Genomic DNA, 13,672 nt, shown 5'->3' with positions numbered 1-13,672 from the left:
ATTGGTGATTTTATGATCTGTAAACCATTTTTATGAGCTATAAACAGTAAACAGTATATATGTGGATGATGTTATTGCACTGGTACTGTGTTCATCTCTGAAATTGATGTGAAAGTAGAGATGATCAACGGTGCCTTCGGGAATCGATGGTCTATTGACGATTGTTTATTGATTAAAGGAAATTTCATGAATATGTGATGCATTACATAGTCTATGAAAGAATGGGAAAAAAAATTAGATAATAATGAACAAAACATTTGCATTAAAAAGAAATTTAGAATGAAAATGAGGAAGAAAGAGGTGGAGCAAAGGGAGAGGGAGAGAGTTTAATAGTTGGTAAATTGGGTTGATTGAAGGATAGATTAGGAGAGAAAGACGAGGTACACAGTATCGTCTCTCCCTGCTGATCTTTCGTATCGTTTAAATTAGTAAATAACTGTAAATAGGAGGTTGAGAAAAGGGGTACCAGTTGCATTGAACGGTTCATTAACTGTTGTAAGAGGTGGGTTCCATCTGAACGGTAATGTTGACATATTCAATCTTACAGGAGAGGTTCTGCTCTTCTATCTTCACCTTTTCGGGTACTGTCAAAGATCGGTAGTGTTCGTACTGGTGAATGACCGGATCTTGTATTGTTGATATGATGAATAATCGGCGACGCTCTCATTCGGCCACACGTCTTGAAATTCGCAATCGTTTTGCGCCACGATTTTCAAGTTCTATACGAATTGATGCAACAAAATTATGCACCCAGGTATATATGTGCATATTTCAAATAAATTCAAAATTTTACAATATCCCGAATTATGATAACATGTAATCATCATTACAAGTGTCTCAAGTATTAATGCATTTAATGAAATTTGTTAAGAAATATATTTCAAGAAAACAACAGTAAAAAAAAAAAAAGAAAATCAAGTTTTGACCTGAATAAATTAATTTATACTTGTATGCCTGATGGTATATAATATAATTCTGTGAATAGGATTAAAATGACAATAACATTTATAATAAATTTCAAATCAAATAAAAAAAGGAAGAGAGAGAGAGAAAGAGATAGAAAAGAAGGAGGAGTGAAAAATGATATGAAAGATTTAAAAGAACAAATATTTTTCGGCGACTTTATTGTAATAACAAATGTCAGAGAAAATGATATTATTCTTTCAAAATTTCTAACAACACCATTGGTTGGCTTTTTTCTTTTTCTGGGAGATTTATATTTCTCACTATTCTTTCATTTAGATATTGCATTGCTGTGCTACAAGCAATTATAGTTGTCACTGTTGACAAACATATTATAATCATAATTATTTTATCATTTTTCTATTTTACGTCTTTCTTCATTTTTCTTTTTCTATTTTTACTCTTGAAGTAATAGCTTTTCTAACTGTTGAACTAATAGTGTAAATTATATAAATGTTATTGAATATTTGTTGATAAATTTAATCGTAACTCTTTTATTATTTATAAATTGCTTAAATTAGAAGGAATATTATGTTAAAAAAATGAAATAAACTTATTTCAGAATTTTTAGTATTTTCACTTAAATTTCCAAATAAAATTCTTTTGTTTTACTTTTTCGGTATGTAATAATTATTTGCAAAAGTAACGCTGTTAATAACATGCAAAATTTTTTGCTATAAATACGTGGCAATTTTTGTTTAGATAATACAGTTCTTACTAATTAAATTTTTGAGTTATTATTTTTTTCCTTCAAAGTTAACCAAAGAAAGATAAATTCAGCCTGTCCTTCTTCTCATCCATTTTCAAAAAAAAACCGGCTTTTTAATGTTCTATTATCTTTTTTCTTTTAATCCTTAAATATGTTTTCCAAACAAAAATTGTATCATTATTTCTTCCACTTTTTTTTATTTCTATCTTCTTCATATTTGATAGGCATGTTAGATTGCAACCAGTTTCGGGAAAAAAAAAAACTACCCTTTTGTGACATTTTGATTTTGGAAATGCTATGTTGTGGAAGATATGATAATTTTACATTTTACCTTATATGAAACTAAAATTTCTTTGCAATATTTGGTAACATTTGAACAGCAAAAAATTTTTATAATATCAGATAATTGAGAAGTATCCTTTTCCTAACAAAATATTGTTTTTAAAATAAAATTCAATTCTGCTCAGAAAAAAACCCATACTATTTTTTGTTTGAAGTTTATTATGTTCATTTCATTTCACTCTAAAAAAAAAAAAAAGAAAACCTTTCATACTCTCTTGCAATTCATTTAAGATAAAAATTGCATTTCTTTTTTCATTGTTTTATGTTAGTTATTTTATCCTTAAATATCCATTTTTTTTCTATCCTATGTTTTTTCTTTTTTTTATCTTTTAATTCTGTTATTTTAGATCCCTTATTTTTCGATTACAAATTAAAACAAATATTATTTTTTTGTTAAAGACCAAAAAGAAAAAGAAAAAGTGCAAGCATAGATTGAATGCAATGTCAATCATTGTTACACTCTTTAAATCTCAATTTTCATTTCTATACATAATACATTTGGTTGTTAATCCGATCTACGCAAGAATAATTCTTTTAATAATTTGGCAAAATCCTTTAAACCACTTTAATAGTTATCATAATAAATGAGAAAGTTTACTTTGAAATTTTATGATTAAGTAGGGAATAAATAAGTGATTATCGACATGAAAATATCATTCTATATTATTTGATAAAGCGCTTCATTTTTTAAGTCCTTTTTTTTTCAATTGACATCATTTTACCAGGTATTATCAGTGATTTATTACTCTTTACCTGCTACTACTAAAAAATTAGAAAAATGAAGTCATAAAATCTTTATAGGATTATCTGCATTAAATAGCAAAGATATAGCTTTTTTTTTTTTTACTATTTGCTTTGATATCTATTGTTTTGTTATTTTTACTTTTGCTTTTCAAAATAATTTCACAAAATTCATTCGCTTTAACAAATGTTGTTCTATGCGTTAATTGTATACCTTGGAGAAATGTTAAATCAATAAAATGAAACCTTTTCTTACTTATGTTAGGAGAAATTAAAATTTCTAAATCTTAAATAGCACTTTCTAATGTAACTAAGATTAGGGAGCAAAATTCCTTTGAGAAGTAAGATGAAATTTATGAATTTTGTCAAATTTTATCACTTATTTTAATCAACAAACATTAATCCGTAATGATTAAGCTTAGAAGATTAGAATAATTCAGAACAAACTTTACGATGTGTCATTTTTTGATCTACATTTGCAGATTCTAGCTAATATGTCTTCATCCTACATTTAAATACTTTATTTCTTGATCAATTCATGTTGGATTATATGACACAATTGCCCAATTGTCTTCCTATATGGAATGCATTGGCTAAATTTTTAAATACTGATATCATTCAGGAAAACAACCAAAATTATGAACATTTCAAGTTTATTCATATATTTTAACAATAATTAATTCGTCCTACTTCTAAAAATTATTCGATGGATTATAAATTTCTTTTTTCTTGAAAATTAAATTTTCTTTTTATGTATAAAAAGATTATTTTATGTTGGATAAAGAACGAAATGTTATGTATTTTTCAAATTTATAGATTACAATAACAACAATGAGAGATCTCTTATAGTTGTTATTATTATTGTTGGATGGGTTTCGATGTCATTTACATTTCATTTCATTTTCCTCTTCAACCCTATGCATACATACACTGTTCATCTTCTCATCTTTCTTTTTTTTTTTTTGGACGATCAGTGTAAGTTCACATTCTTACACATTTCTCAAAATGACACAAGAAGGAATGATTGTAAACAGGCCTATCTTTTTTTTATATTATCTCTTTTAAGACTATTCTTTTAATATTATTCTCAAGTACTTTATTCTTTTCTTTAATTTAATATTATTCTCAAGTACTATAATTGTTTAAATTATTTTAAAACTAACCATTCTCACTATCGATGGTTATGCTACTGCAACTATTATTCATCTAATAAAATGATTAGCTATATTAGTCAAATTCAAAAAATTTGATTAACTGTGGTAACTTTTTTTTTCTACTTCTTTTTTGGATAAATCTAAAAATAATTGATAAATCTAAAATAATAAATATTTAAAGATATGCTTTTTTTTCCTTTTTTTACAATCTTTTTTTTCTTTAAATGAAGAAGGAAAAAGAAAAGTAAAAAACTTTTCACTAAGTTATTTCTTTTTGTTCATCAATGAATTTTTGTCAGCTCATTGATTTTGTAGAATGTTTTAATGACAAACATATCAAATAGCCTTTTTCTTTCTCTCTCTTCTTTGCTTAGCTTTCTTTCACTTACATTTTAAATATTTCCATACCTTAGCAAACATAAAAATTCAATCTTCTCAATTCAGTCAACAAAATATTTTCAGTCAAATGAGTGTCATTTTGTTGGAATAGATATGAAACGAGCATATATTAAGGAAGGTGCTGTACAGTTGACAGCTTTGGACTCGCTACTCACTTCTTCGCGGTATTTCTTCCTCTTCTCCGATCTTCTTCTTATCGCCAAGCAAAAGTATGTTGCATTTCTATTTCAATTAAACTTCAATAATGACTACAAAAATTGATTCATTTATTGGTTAACTTGACGAAAAGAAATGATAAAATGAAAATGATAACAACTGATATTACTAAAACAGAAATAAGATATTAAAAGTATCGTAGCATTTATTTTAACTAATTAATTAGATGAAAAAGGCTTCCATTGTTTATCTTACATTTCTGATTGTCTGTATTGCTTTCTTACTTAAAATTCCGCCAATACAAAAATGAGAAAAGTCGTCTTCAATAGTTAAGAAAATTTTTGAAAAACGAAGAATTGAAAATAAATGAGAAAATTTTTTGACTTTCTTATAAAATGATATTTTTTTTTTTTTTTAAAAAAATGATTGTTCAAATTCTTTACCAAAATTTCAATCAAATTCTTTCTTTTTTTTTCCTCCAAAAAGAATTAAATTGAGCTCAAATTTAACTTTGAAATAAATCAAATCCTTTTTTTTTTTTTTTGGAAAACAGTTTATCTAATATATGTTTATTCTTTTCATACAACACTCACAAATTCAGCGAATAATTGAATTCATTCCATTATTAATTGATTTCACTTGAATTTTTTTTTTTTTTTTAATATCAAAACGTCACTTCCTTCTGATATTTTATAAATTGATTTTGCAAATTGGATGTTCTTTTTATCTTTCTTTGTGAAAAAGATTAAACATATATTTATGAATGTAAATGTAAATGTAAATTTAGAAGATGGGTAAATGAGTGGTGAATAGACTTGATTAGATGATTAGTACGATGTCGGGGAAAGTTTCGTGTAGGATGATAAACATCACGAATAGTTCAGTGTATCGTGTTTGGTAACCATTTTTAATGGTCTTTTTTCTCTTTCCTTAGTAAATTTGAAAATTAAATGTCAAATTGCAATTTTTTTTTCTTAAATTACAACTATCCACTGATTTGTTAATTCTGCGCAAATTTTGATGTTTTTAAGATGTATGTTGTGTTTTTCAACTAATGCTTCTTTTCGTTTCTAGCTCTAAAATTAATGATAATAATGTTGCAACATTTGAAGGAAAAGTTTGTTGATTGGAAAAATTAAAAATAAATTTAATTCCAGTATTTGCTTGAAAAGACGTTTTTGATTTAGATGGGGCATGCTAATCCACTGATAATCATCAGTTGATATACATATGTATATATAATTATAATAAAATTGAAATGAAATGGTAGATATTGGTGAATGATGATAAGATGAGCGCAAATGAGACAGGTGCGACAGGTCACAACGAATGAGAGGTGTCTGGGGTTCATCATAACTCCACTGCATCCATCCATTTTAATCTTACTTGACAATCACTCCGTACGTTAACGACCCAAATTTTGTTAGTCCGCTTAGTGAGCCTACCATACTGTCAACAGGTACAGCATCAAATACCAATATATCAGCAATACCAGCAACACAATAATATAATTCTCATAATTTCAATGAAATCAAATGTCCAATGATAGGGATGTATTGTATGCACGTGTAAAATATATACAATTTTCAAATAAGAAGTGAAATCACAAATATATGTTACACACAAAAATAATTTAATGCTTAACGATAACGTATAAAACGCTTAAATTTCATGTGCATTAGTATTTCAAGTAGTATTATAATAGTAATTTTGAGAAATCCTAAATATACAATTTAAAAAAAAAAGCGCAAAAAGATATTTTATACTATTTTAAAGAAAAATTCACAAAAAACTGGAAATATTAGCTACTAAAGCATTGACTATTATCTGTTAAGGTATGGATTAAAAACAAAAAAACTATAAGGTTAGTATATAAATGAAACAAATGGCGATATTTTACTAATTGAATTGTTCCATATTTGATGGTAATGAATATAATTCATCTTTTTCAAAAAATGTTGTATTAGTTGATATTTATATCAATTGTCCAATTTATTTTTTGTTTCTTCTTTTTCTTATTTATCTTTTTCCTTTTATTCTTGTTTGCAGAGCAGCGAATAGTTACAAATTAAAAGAAAAAATTCGCTTGGATCGAATTTGGTTGGTATCAAATGATTGCCCACATTCTTTTCTTATCGGATGGCCAATTTATAATTTCATCGCTCATTTTGCGTTCGTTTTTTCTTTTTCCTTATTTTTTGTTTGCTAATAGTTATAGTTAATATAATCATCTATTTTTGCCTTTTACTTCTTAAATCAAATTCTAATCTATTTTTATCCTTTTTTTCCGTTTTATTTCTTATTAATTGGACATCTTTCTTTTTCTTACCAGTTCCGGCTTAGATATTTCTCTTTGGTTTGATGAAGATTATACTGTTCTCTGCTGTGACATTCTTTGCAATTCTAATTTCCCACAAATGAATTTAAAATTAAATTAGTGTAATTTCCATCTATTTTATTGACAATAAGTACAGCAAAAATGATCGATAGATGCTATTATTTTCGATTATTAATTTCTAAATCATCAACAGTCTATTTTGCTAATCTTTTATTACATCAGCAAGAATAGTTGTACTTTTGCGCCAGTTTTTCGAGCAATTTCGATATATTAATAGCTATTGTTGTCTGTGAACAAAATTTTTCTAAACATATAAATTTTTTAAAATAAAAATCCTTCACTTTTCTAAATTAGACCTAACATTTTCCACTTTTTTTCACTCCTCTCTCTTCAAATTATTTTATTTGAAACATTAGGTTTGCTTAAATTATGAAAGCCTTTTTAATACATTAGTTGAAATGATTTTGTCCAAAAAAATGCAATTAAATTCATTTTTTTCAAATTTTTTGAAAGTTGAGAATTTTAAAGATTAAATTTTGAAAAAAAAAAAAAAAACCAAGAGATGTATTTTAAAAAATTATGAGAGTGTAGGAAAATGTTTAATGATTTACAGAACAGAAGATCAGAAACAAGAATGGGAGATGCTATTGCAACAACGAATATTACGAAGTCGTGCGAAATTTTCACCCAAATTTACAACGATCCCAGTTTCGGTACTAATCGATGGACGTACGCAAGTATGTTAAAGATTTGATATAGAAATTGGCACATTAGAAAACCGTAGTGACAATTATCATCAATTATATTTTCTTTTAACAGTATACATTATTTCTTCCGGTATTTCTTTTCTATATTTTGCTCCATTGTCAAATTGACATAAATTATCCATGCATAAATGATGAAATTTTCATTTGGCTGTGAAAATTTTGACCATATTTAATCAGTCAATTAATCACAATATTTTTGATATTTCACATTAAATGCATCACTTTTATCTTTTAATCGCTCCTTGTTCATTGTTTATGTGAAATTAAATTTTTCAAATTGAATAAAAAAGAAAAGAAAGAATATGTTTTTTATTGTTAATCCATTTTTTTTGACTGGAGGTTTTGATTAAATTGATAGTCGACTAAAATATTTCATAGCATTAAATGAAGACTGATCAGTGGATGACAAGAGTATGACATGCTATGAGTACTATTAAGTGATAAAATTATAAAAGATTGTTTTCAATCCTTTATCTAATCGTTTTTAATTTTGGAAAAAAGATTAAATTATAAAAAGTTGTTAATGAATGAAAATGAGTTAAAACAAGTATTAATTAATGAATTAAGCATGATATTACATGTCGTTTTGTAGGTGATGAAGAAGAAAATTGGTATGTCACAAACGACAAATGAAATTTTACGTGAACTTATCAATGAATTAGCTATACCAATGGAGGAAGAAGTGGAATTGTCATTTGATGCGGGTAATGGAGATGGTATTAGCACACTTCAAGGACCAGAATGTGTCTTTTGTATTGTTATGGAACATGTTAAGAATACCGGTTATCGATTATCCGAGATACAGCTGGAAAAGATCGATGCTATACCGTTAATTCAATGTCGTTTAGTGTTGGCTTCCGTTGGCAACAGTCATTCATCGACATCTTCCATTGTTTCTCATTTCAAGTACAATTTTTCATTTGTTACAATTGATCTTAAAACACAGGAATAATCTTTTAAAAAAACCGAAAAATTTTTTGTCTCGAAAGGAAAAATTTTGTCATTTTCAAGAAAAGGAAATTTTTTTCAATTTAATTTCAGTATGTAAAATTAGAAATTTGTTTTAAAAATAAATACTTTTAACTTGCTAACAATTAGTATGGACACTGTTTTGTCTGAGTTTTCCGTAGAACAATTGAACAGTTCCGGTAATATTTATTCAAGGCGTGTACTAAGTCGATCGGAATCGCGACGCTTCTTTGGACGACCACTGGAAGGCTCATCGCCACCTCAACCAGTATTAACCATGATTGATCACTTGATGCTTCACGGAGTAGACATCGAAGGTTTGTTTCGGAAATCACCCAAACAGAGTACTGTACGTATGCTACGTGCTCAACTTGATCGTGGCTCAGTACCGGATTTCTATCAATTTAATCCACATGTCACCGCTGCTCTTCTGAAGGTAAACATGTTAATGTAATAGTTTACATATATGTATAGGCAATAGTTTCTTGGTGATTCACAACCTGGAATTGCAGACAAATAGAAATTTTTCTTAATCTTTGTCACCTCTCAGGAATATCTTCGTGAGATTCCCGGGAAGTTACTCCTATCCGGAAATTTCGAGTTATGGGCATCAGCAATGGAACAAACGTTGGATTGTCAAAAATCCATCCGTAGATTATTGCATATGCTACCTTCCGCGCATTCCGCTCTTCTCTCCAAATTTCTTCAATTACTTCGAGCAATTTCAAATTCGCCACAGTCAAAAATGACCGCTCAATCGTTGGCTGTTTGTGTTGCGCCCAGTCTTCTTGATAATCCGAGTGAGTCGTTTAGTCTCTTTACACTAAAACTTTGTGGACTTTTTGACTACAAGGATTTACATTTTCTTTGCTCGTTACTTTAACATTTGAATTAATAGTGGACAAAATATCTTTTCCTGATGCAATAAAGGTTTATCTTTACTTGAAATCATATGGTAACTTTATCAAGTAAATGATTTGAATAAACTCTTAAAATCTTTACAGCTTTCCATTCTACATCTTCGGAAGAGTACATTTTGCATTAAAAATAGTTTTGCAGTTCGAAAATTTGGATCAAAAATATTGTTTCTGTACTGTAGATTATTTCATTCCATCAAATATTTTTAATTGCATCAAAACTATGATGGGGAAATTTCTGGATTAATGTATTCATTGATTGATGAAACTATTAAAATTATGATTGTTTCCAAATACTTTTGTAAACAGGTCATTATTATGTAATTTTTGAAGAAGGAGATTCTGCAACAAGTTGGTTACCAGATTTGGCCGAATATCTTATTGTTAATGCACCATTTCTACTCGAACCATTCAAGGATATTCAACTTGCTATTTCATCATCCGTTTCCAATGATTCCGGTTTGTGCATTTCATTCTTCTGTATGCCTTTGGAAAATTGATTCAGATCTAAAGAAGGAAATGAGGCATACATCAATTAAGTATGAATGAGCCACAAAAAAATCCAATAATTTAAGTGTTGTTGAAATTTAATGTTTGATTTTAATGAAAAAATATGTGAAATATATAAAAGCTTTAATCTTTAAGGATTATCAGATGTTGATTTATGCTTGGAAACATCGGTCAGTAATTCAGATTCAGGTGTAATCGGATCACCCGCATCCAGTTGTTCCTTAGGCATATCACAATCACCTAAACTAATTTATAGCAAGTGGGAGCATCGTCCTCTACAAACATCATCTTCGGGTTAGTGATGAAGTTATTCTTGTCATTAAACCAGACTGATCGTTGGAAATTTTACTACGATGGATGAAAGTGGTGAAATACATTGAGAAGTGATACTTTGTAAACTCTCGAAACCTTCTCATAAGTTATTGTTGACCTATCAATTAATTCTTTATCATTAGAAGATTTTTGTTCATTGTAACATGTTTGATTGCGCTTATCAATATCAGTCGTGTAACAAGTGCCACGGGCATAATTTATTGAAAAGGTAGGGTAGAATTGGATATGTTTGGTTTTAACAGAGAAGAAAATTGCAGGATGTTTTGTGAGTAGCGTTTCAACAGAAGGTGAAGAAGAAGAGATTGGTACAGAAGTGGAACAAGATGACGATAAGACTCCAGTGCTTTCACGTGAAAATTCTGATGTACAAAATAAGGTAATAACACCAATGTGGAAATGGAAAAAAAGTGAAGAGCAAAGAAAAATTGAAGAAAAGACATTTTCACGTGGTCCATCGATTTGTTCAAATTCATCCAGGAGAAATACTGATGAGAATAGAAGTACCGAATGGAAGCTTCGGCGGGAATTTGGTACTTCATCGCCATGTCGTCGAAAAATTGAGGGAAGTCCAGCTTCACTTCATCGATCAGGTACACTGGAAGGGAGTCCTTCTTCCAACCGGAAATCCGTTACATTTGATCCAGAAAGCCCAGTGTTAGTGCGTAAAAGTTCGACAATAAGTACAGGATCGCTACATTCCGATTCAACGTTGCAAACAGTAGTACCAACTGACTTGCCAGAAAGTCCAATTCTGTTACGTAGAGGTAGTTCAAAGCGAGCTGAGAGAAGTCCAATAGTGCAAAGAAAGACGACGAATTCGATGATCGATTCAGGAATTCATTTTGCTTCGCCACTTCCGCCTCGTCGAAGAGAAGTGGAAGCACAAGGATTGAATTCATCCTTAACTAGACGGAAAGATTTAGAAACCAATTCACATTCTCCAGTAATACGTCGTAAGGAATCACTTTTTTCACAAGTACGACATGAATCTTTCAGACGTCAATCGGAAAATAACAGTAGCGAGCCTGGACCATCCAGTATGCGTGATAATGTAACTCGTAAATATTCATTTCCCGAGGGTAAAATATGGTATGTTGATGAGGGGAGTGCATATCATTATGGCAAGGAAAGTGTTTTATTAGAAACATCTCAGATGCCAGTGATAGCATCACCAATTCTTCGTACAACTAACACTCATAATAAATTATTAGTTCGACGTGCATCGGAGCGTATTGGGAACGCAGAAACTACTGTATCAAAACTGTTCTCCAGACAATCACCGCCACTTAAATCAGATTTGAAACAGAGTAGCACTTCTGCAATAAATATTAATTCAATTTCCAATAAATCTGAAGTTAATAATCCTAAAGATATCACAGTTAGGTCTAATCTAGAAAATCGTAATCGTGATAGTAAAATGGAAATCTCGATTACTTCGACCGCTGAATTTCGTCATTTAGCAGTTAATGAGGTCAAGAAGGCAGCAATCACAAATAATAATCGAATTCAACCAAAATCACCAAAGCAATCACCAATTAAAGAAGAAGTTAACAAGTATAATAGCACTGAAGCAACTGCAATATCCGTTAAGAACGATTTAGGACCACGTATATCACTTCAGCAACGTGAATCAATAATAAGTAGTAATGTTCGAATCCGAAAAAAGACTCGAAGTATTTTAATGGAACCACTGGAAGTGAATTGGTCTGTGGATGAAATACGTTCCAAATTTCAAAAAGCTTCTGAACCGCCACCATTTCTTGATACCATTTATTCCACTTATTCATTGAAACAAATATAGATCTTTTTTCTGTAGAAATAATTAATTGTTGTAGAAATTTATTTTACAAATTATCTATAAATTTGATTGCCACGGTTTTATTAATTATCACATTAATATTTTTGGAACATTCAAAATTAAGGGCAGTGCTTAGAATTGTGATTAATTAACGGATGATTCATTATTTTAATACCAATCATGAAAGGTACATTTTATTGATATCGCTGAAATTTTGACACTTTTGAGAAGGATCATAATATTTTCTTTTGATTTTTTTTTTTTTTTTCAAATTATTTAAATGAATCATTCCTCTTTGTTGACATCGTTGTGATACTTTAAAACAGAAAAAACAACAAAAAAAGAGTGATCCGGAATATTTGCGACTGTTTCGAAAAACGGAATTTATGACTTTAATCTATTCCATATTTTTGCATTTTATGTTTTATCAATTTGTTGTTAAAGCTGGAAAATTTTTCTAATAAATGTGTTTAAGAAGTAAACACTTAATAGCACAAAACAGTAATTGTCTTGACGAGATCATTGGTTTAATGATTCAGGAAAAAAGCAATTTTAGTTGTCTATCATATGGACAAAATAACGCCAATTTAAAATTAATAGACTTGATGGTATTTCCTGGTGAAACTATTTTGTGATCAACCAAATTTTAATCTTTTTTCTCGCAGGAGAGTATTGTAAAATTGAAATTAATTTTAATCGATATTAGTAAATTAACTCAGTGTCAATGTCAATTTACTGAGAATCGATTAAATAAGATATAAAATTCAAATTGCTATCTAAAAAGAATAATTTGCAGAAGCGTTGTCTTCAACTTCTTCATAATTCACGTTTCTCTTAAACCACCATGTAGTTTTACCATGTAAATTGCTTATCAGTCGATGTAAAAAGACCTTAATTGATAAGCTAAAGAAAATTAAGTGAAGTAATTCAATATTTCATTTTGGAAAAAGTCGACAATTTCCATTGATAAGACCCATGAAAGAAGATATTAGTGAGATAGAAGTGTATAATGCTTTTAAATGAAATCAAAATATTTAGAATGATATACAAGTAAAGTGATAAGTCAGAGATAAGATATACCATTCATGTTATCGTAGCATTTCTAGCCTAACTGGCTATTTTTAGACTGGACTTAACTCTCACAGATTGTACATGTCATAATATTTTGAACTGCTTATTTATAATGCATCAACCAATAAGCAATCTATAGTATATTTTTGACTTAATTCAGAGTAAATTTTTTTTTTTTTTAGAATTATTTTTCAAATTGAAATTAAGTGGAGCTTAAAATTAGCAGATTCGGTGTTAAATTTTGACTGATCATGAAATACACTATCGATCAAATGAAAAATAAACTGAAACAAAATTTGAAATTCAAAGTATTGTCTGGAAAAATTGATATGTGCTTTGTTCCAAATTCAATGACACCTGAATTATCGGCAAGATAAAAGGCGAGTCATCACTGCTCGTTCTTTTTATTTCTTCCTGATCTTTTCATCCAGTCACGCCATTTCTTTTCAGGTAATCATGTCTTAAATAAGATCTGTATATGTTGTCAGATCTTAAATACCCTTCC

The 13,672-nt window shown here is 29.0% G+C and overlaps 1 protein-coding gene across 2 annotated transcripts; it reads left to right on the top strand.

The window, feature by feature from the left end:
- Positions 1-640: 640 nt before the first annotated feature.
- Positions 641-12,099, top strand: Bma-rga-2 (the record flags this gene model as incomplete). Of its 2 annotated transcripts, XM_043080164.1 has the most annotated exons (10): positions 641-754; positions 4,372-4,517; positions 6,514-6,636; positions 7,416-7,539; positions 8,162-8,475; positions 8,734-8,974; positions 9,089-9,338; positions 9,789-9,914; positions 10,101-10,259; positions 10,556-12,099. In XM_043080164.1, the coding sequence occupies 10 exons, from the start codon at positions 641-643 to the stop codon at positions 12,097-12,099; spliced, it is 3,141 nt and encodes a 1,046-aa protein (XP_042936098.1). The 2 variants fall into 2 exon arrangements, with proteins under 2 accessions (XP_042936098.1, XP_001899833.2); XM_001899798.2 differs by lacking the exon at positions 641-754 and having other exon boundaries at positions 4,402-4,517.
- Between the last annotated feature and the right edge of the window lie 1,573 nt (positions 12,100-13,672).

The sequence above is a fragment of the Brugia malayi genome (genome assembly GCF_000002995.4).
Source record: "Brugia malayi strain FR3 genome assembly, contig: Bm_v4_Chr3_scaffold_001, whole genome shotgun sequence".
NCBI lineage: Eukaryota > Metazoa > Nematoda > Chromadorea > Rhabditida > Onchocercidae > Brugia > Brugia malayi.
Note: the sequence above shows the minus strand (reverse complement) of the source record. Positions and strands in the feature narration are given on the sequence as shown.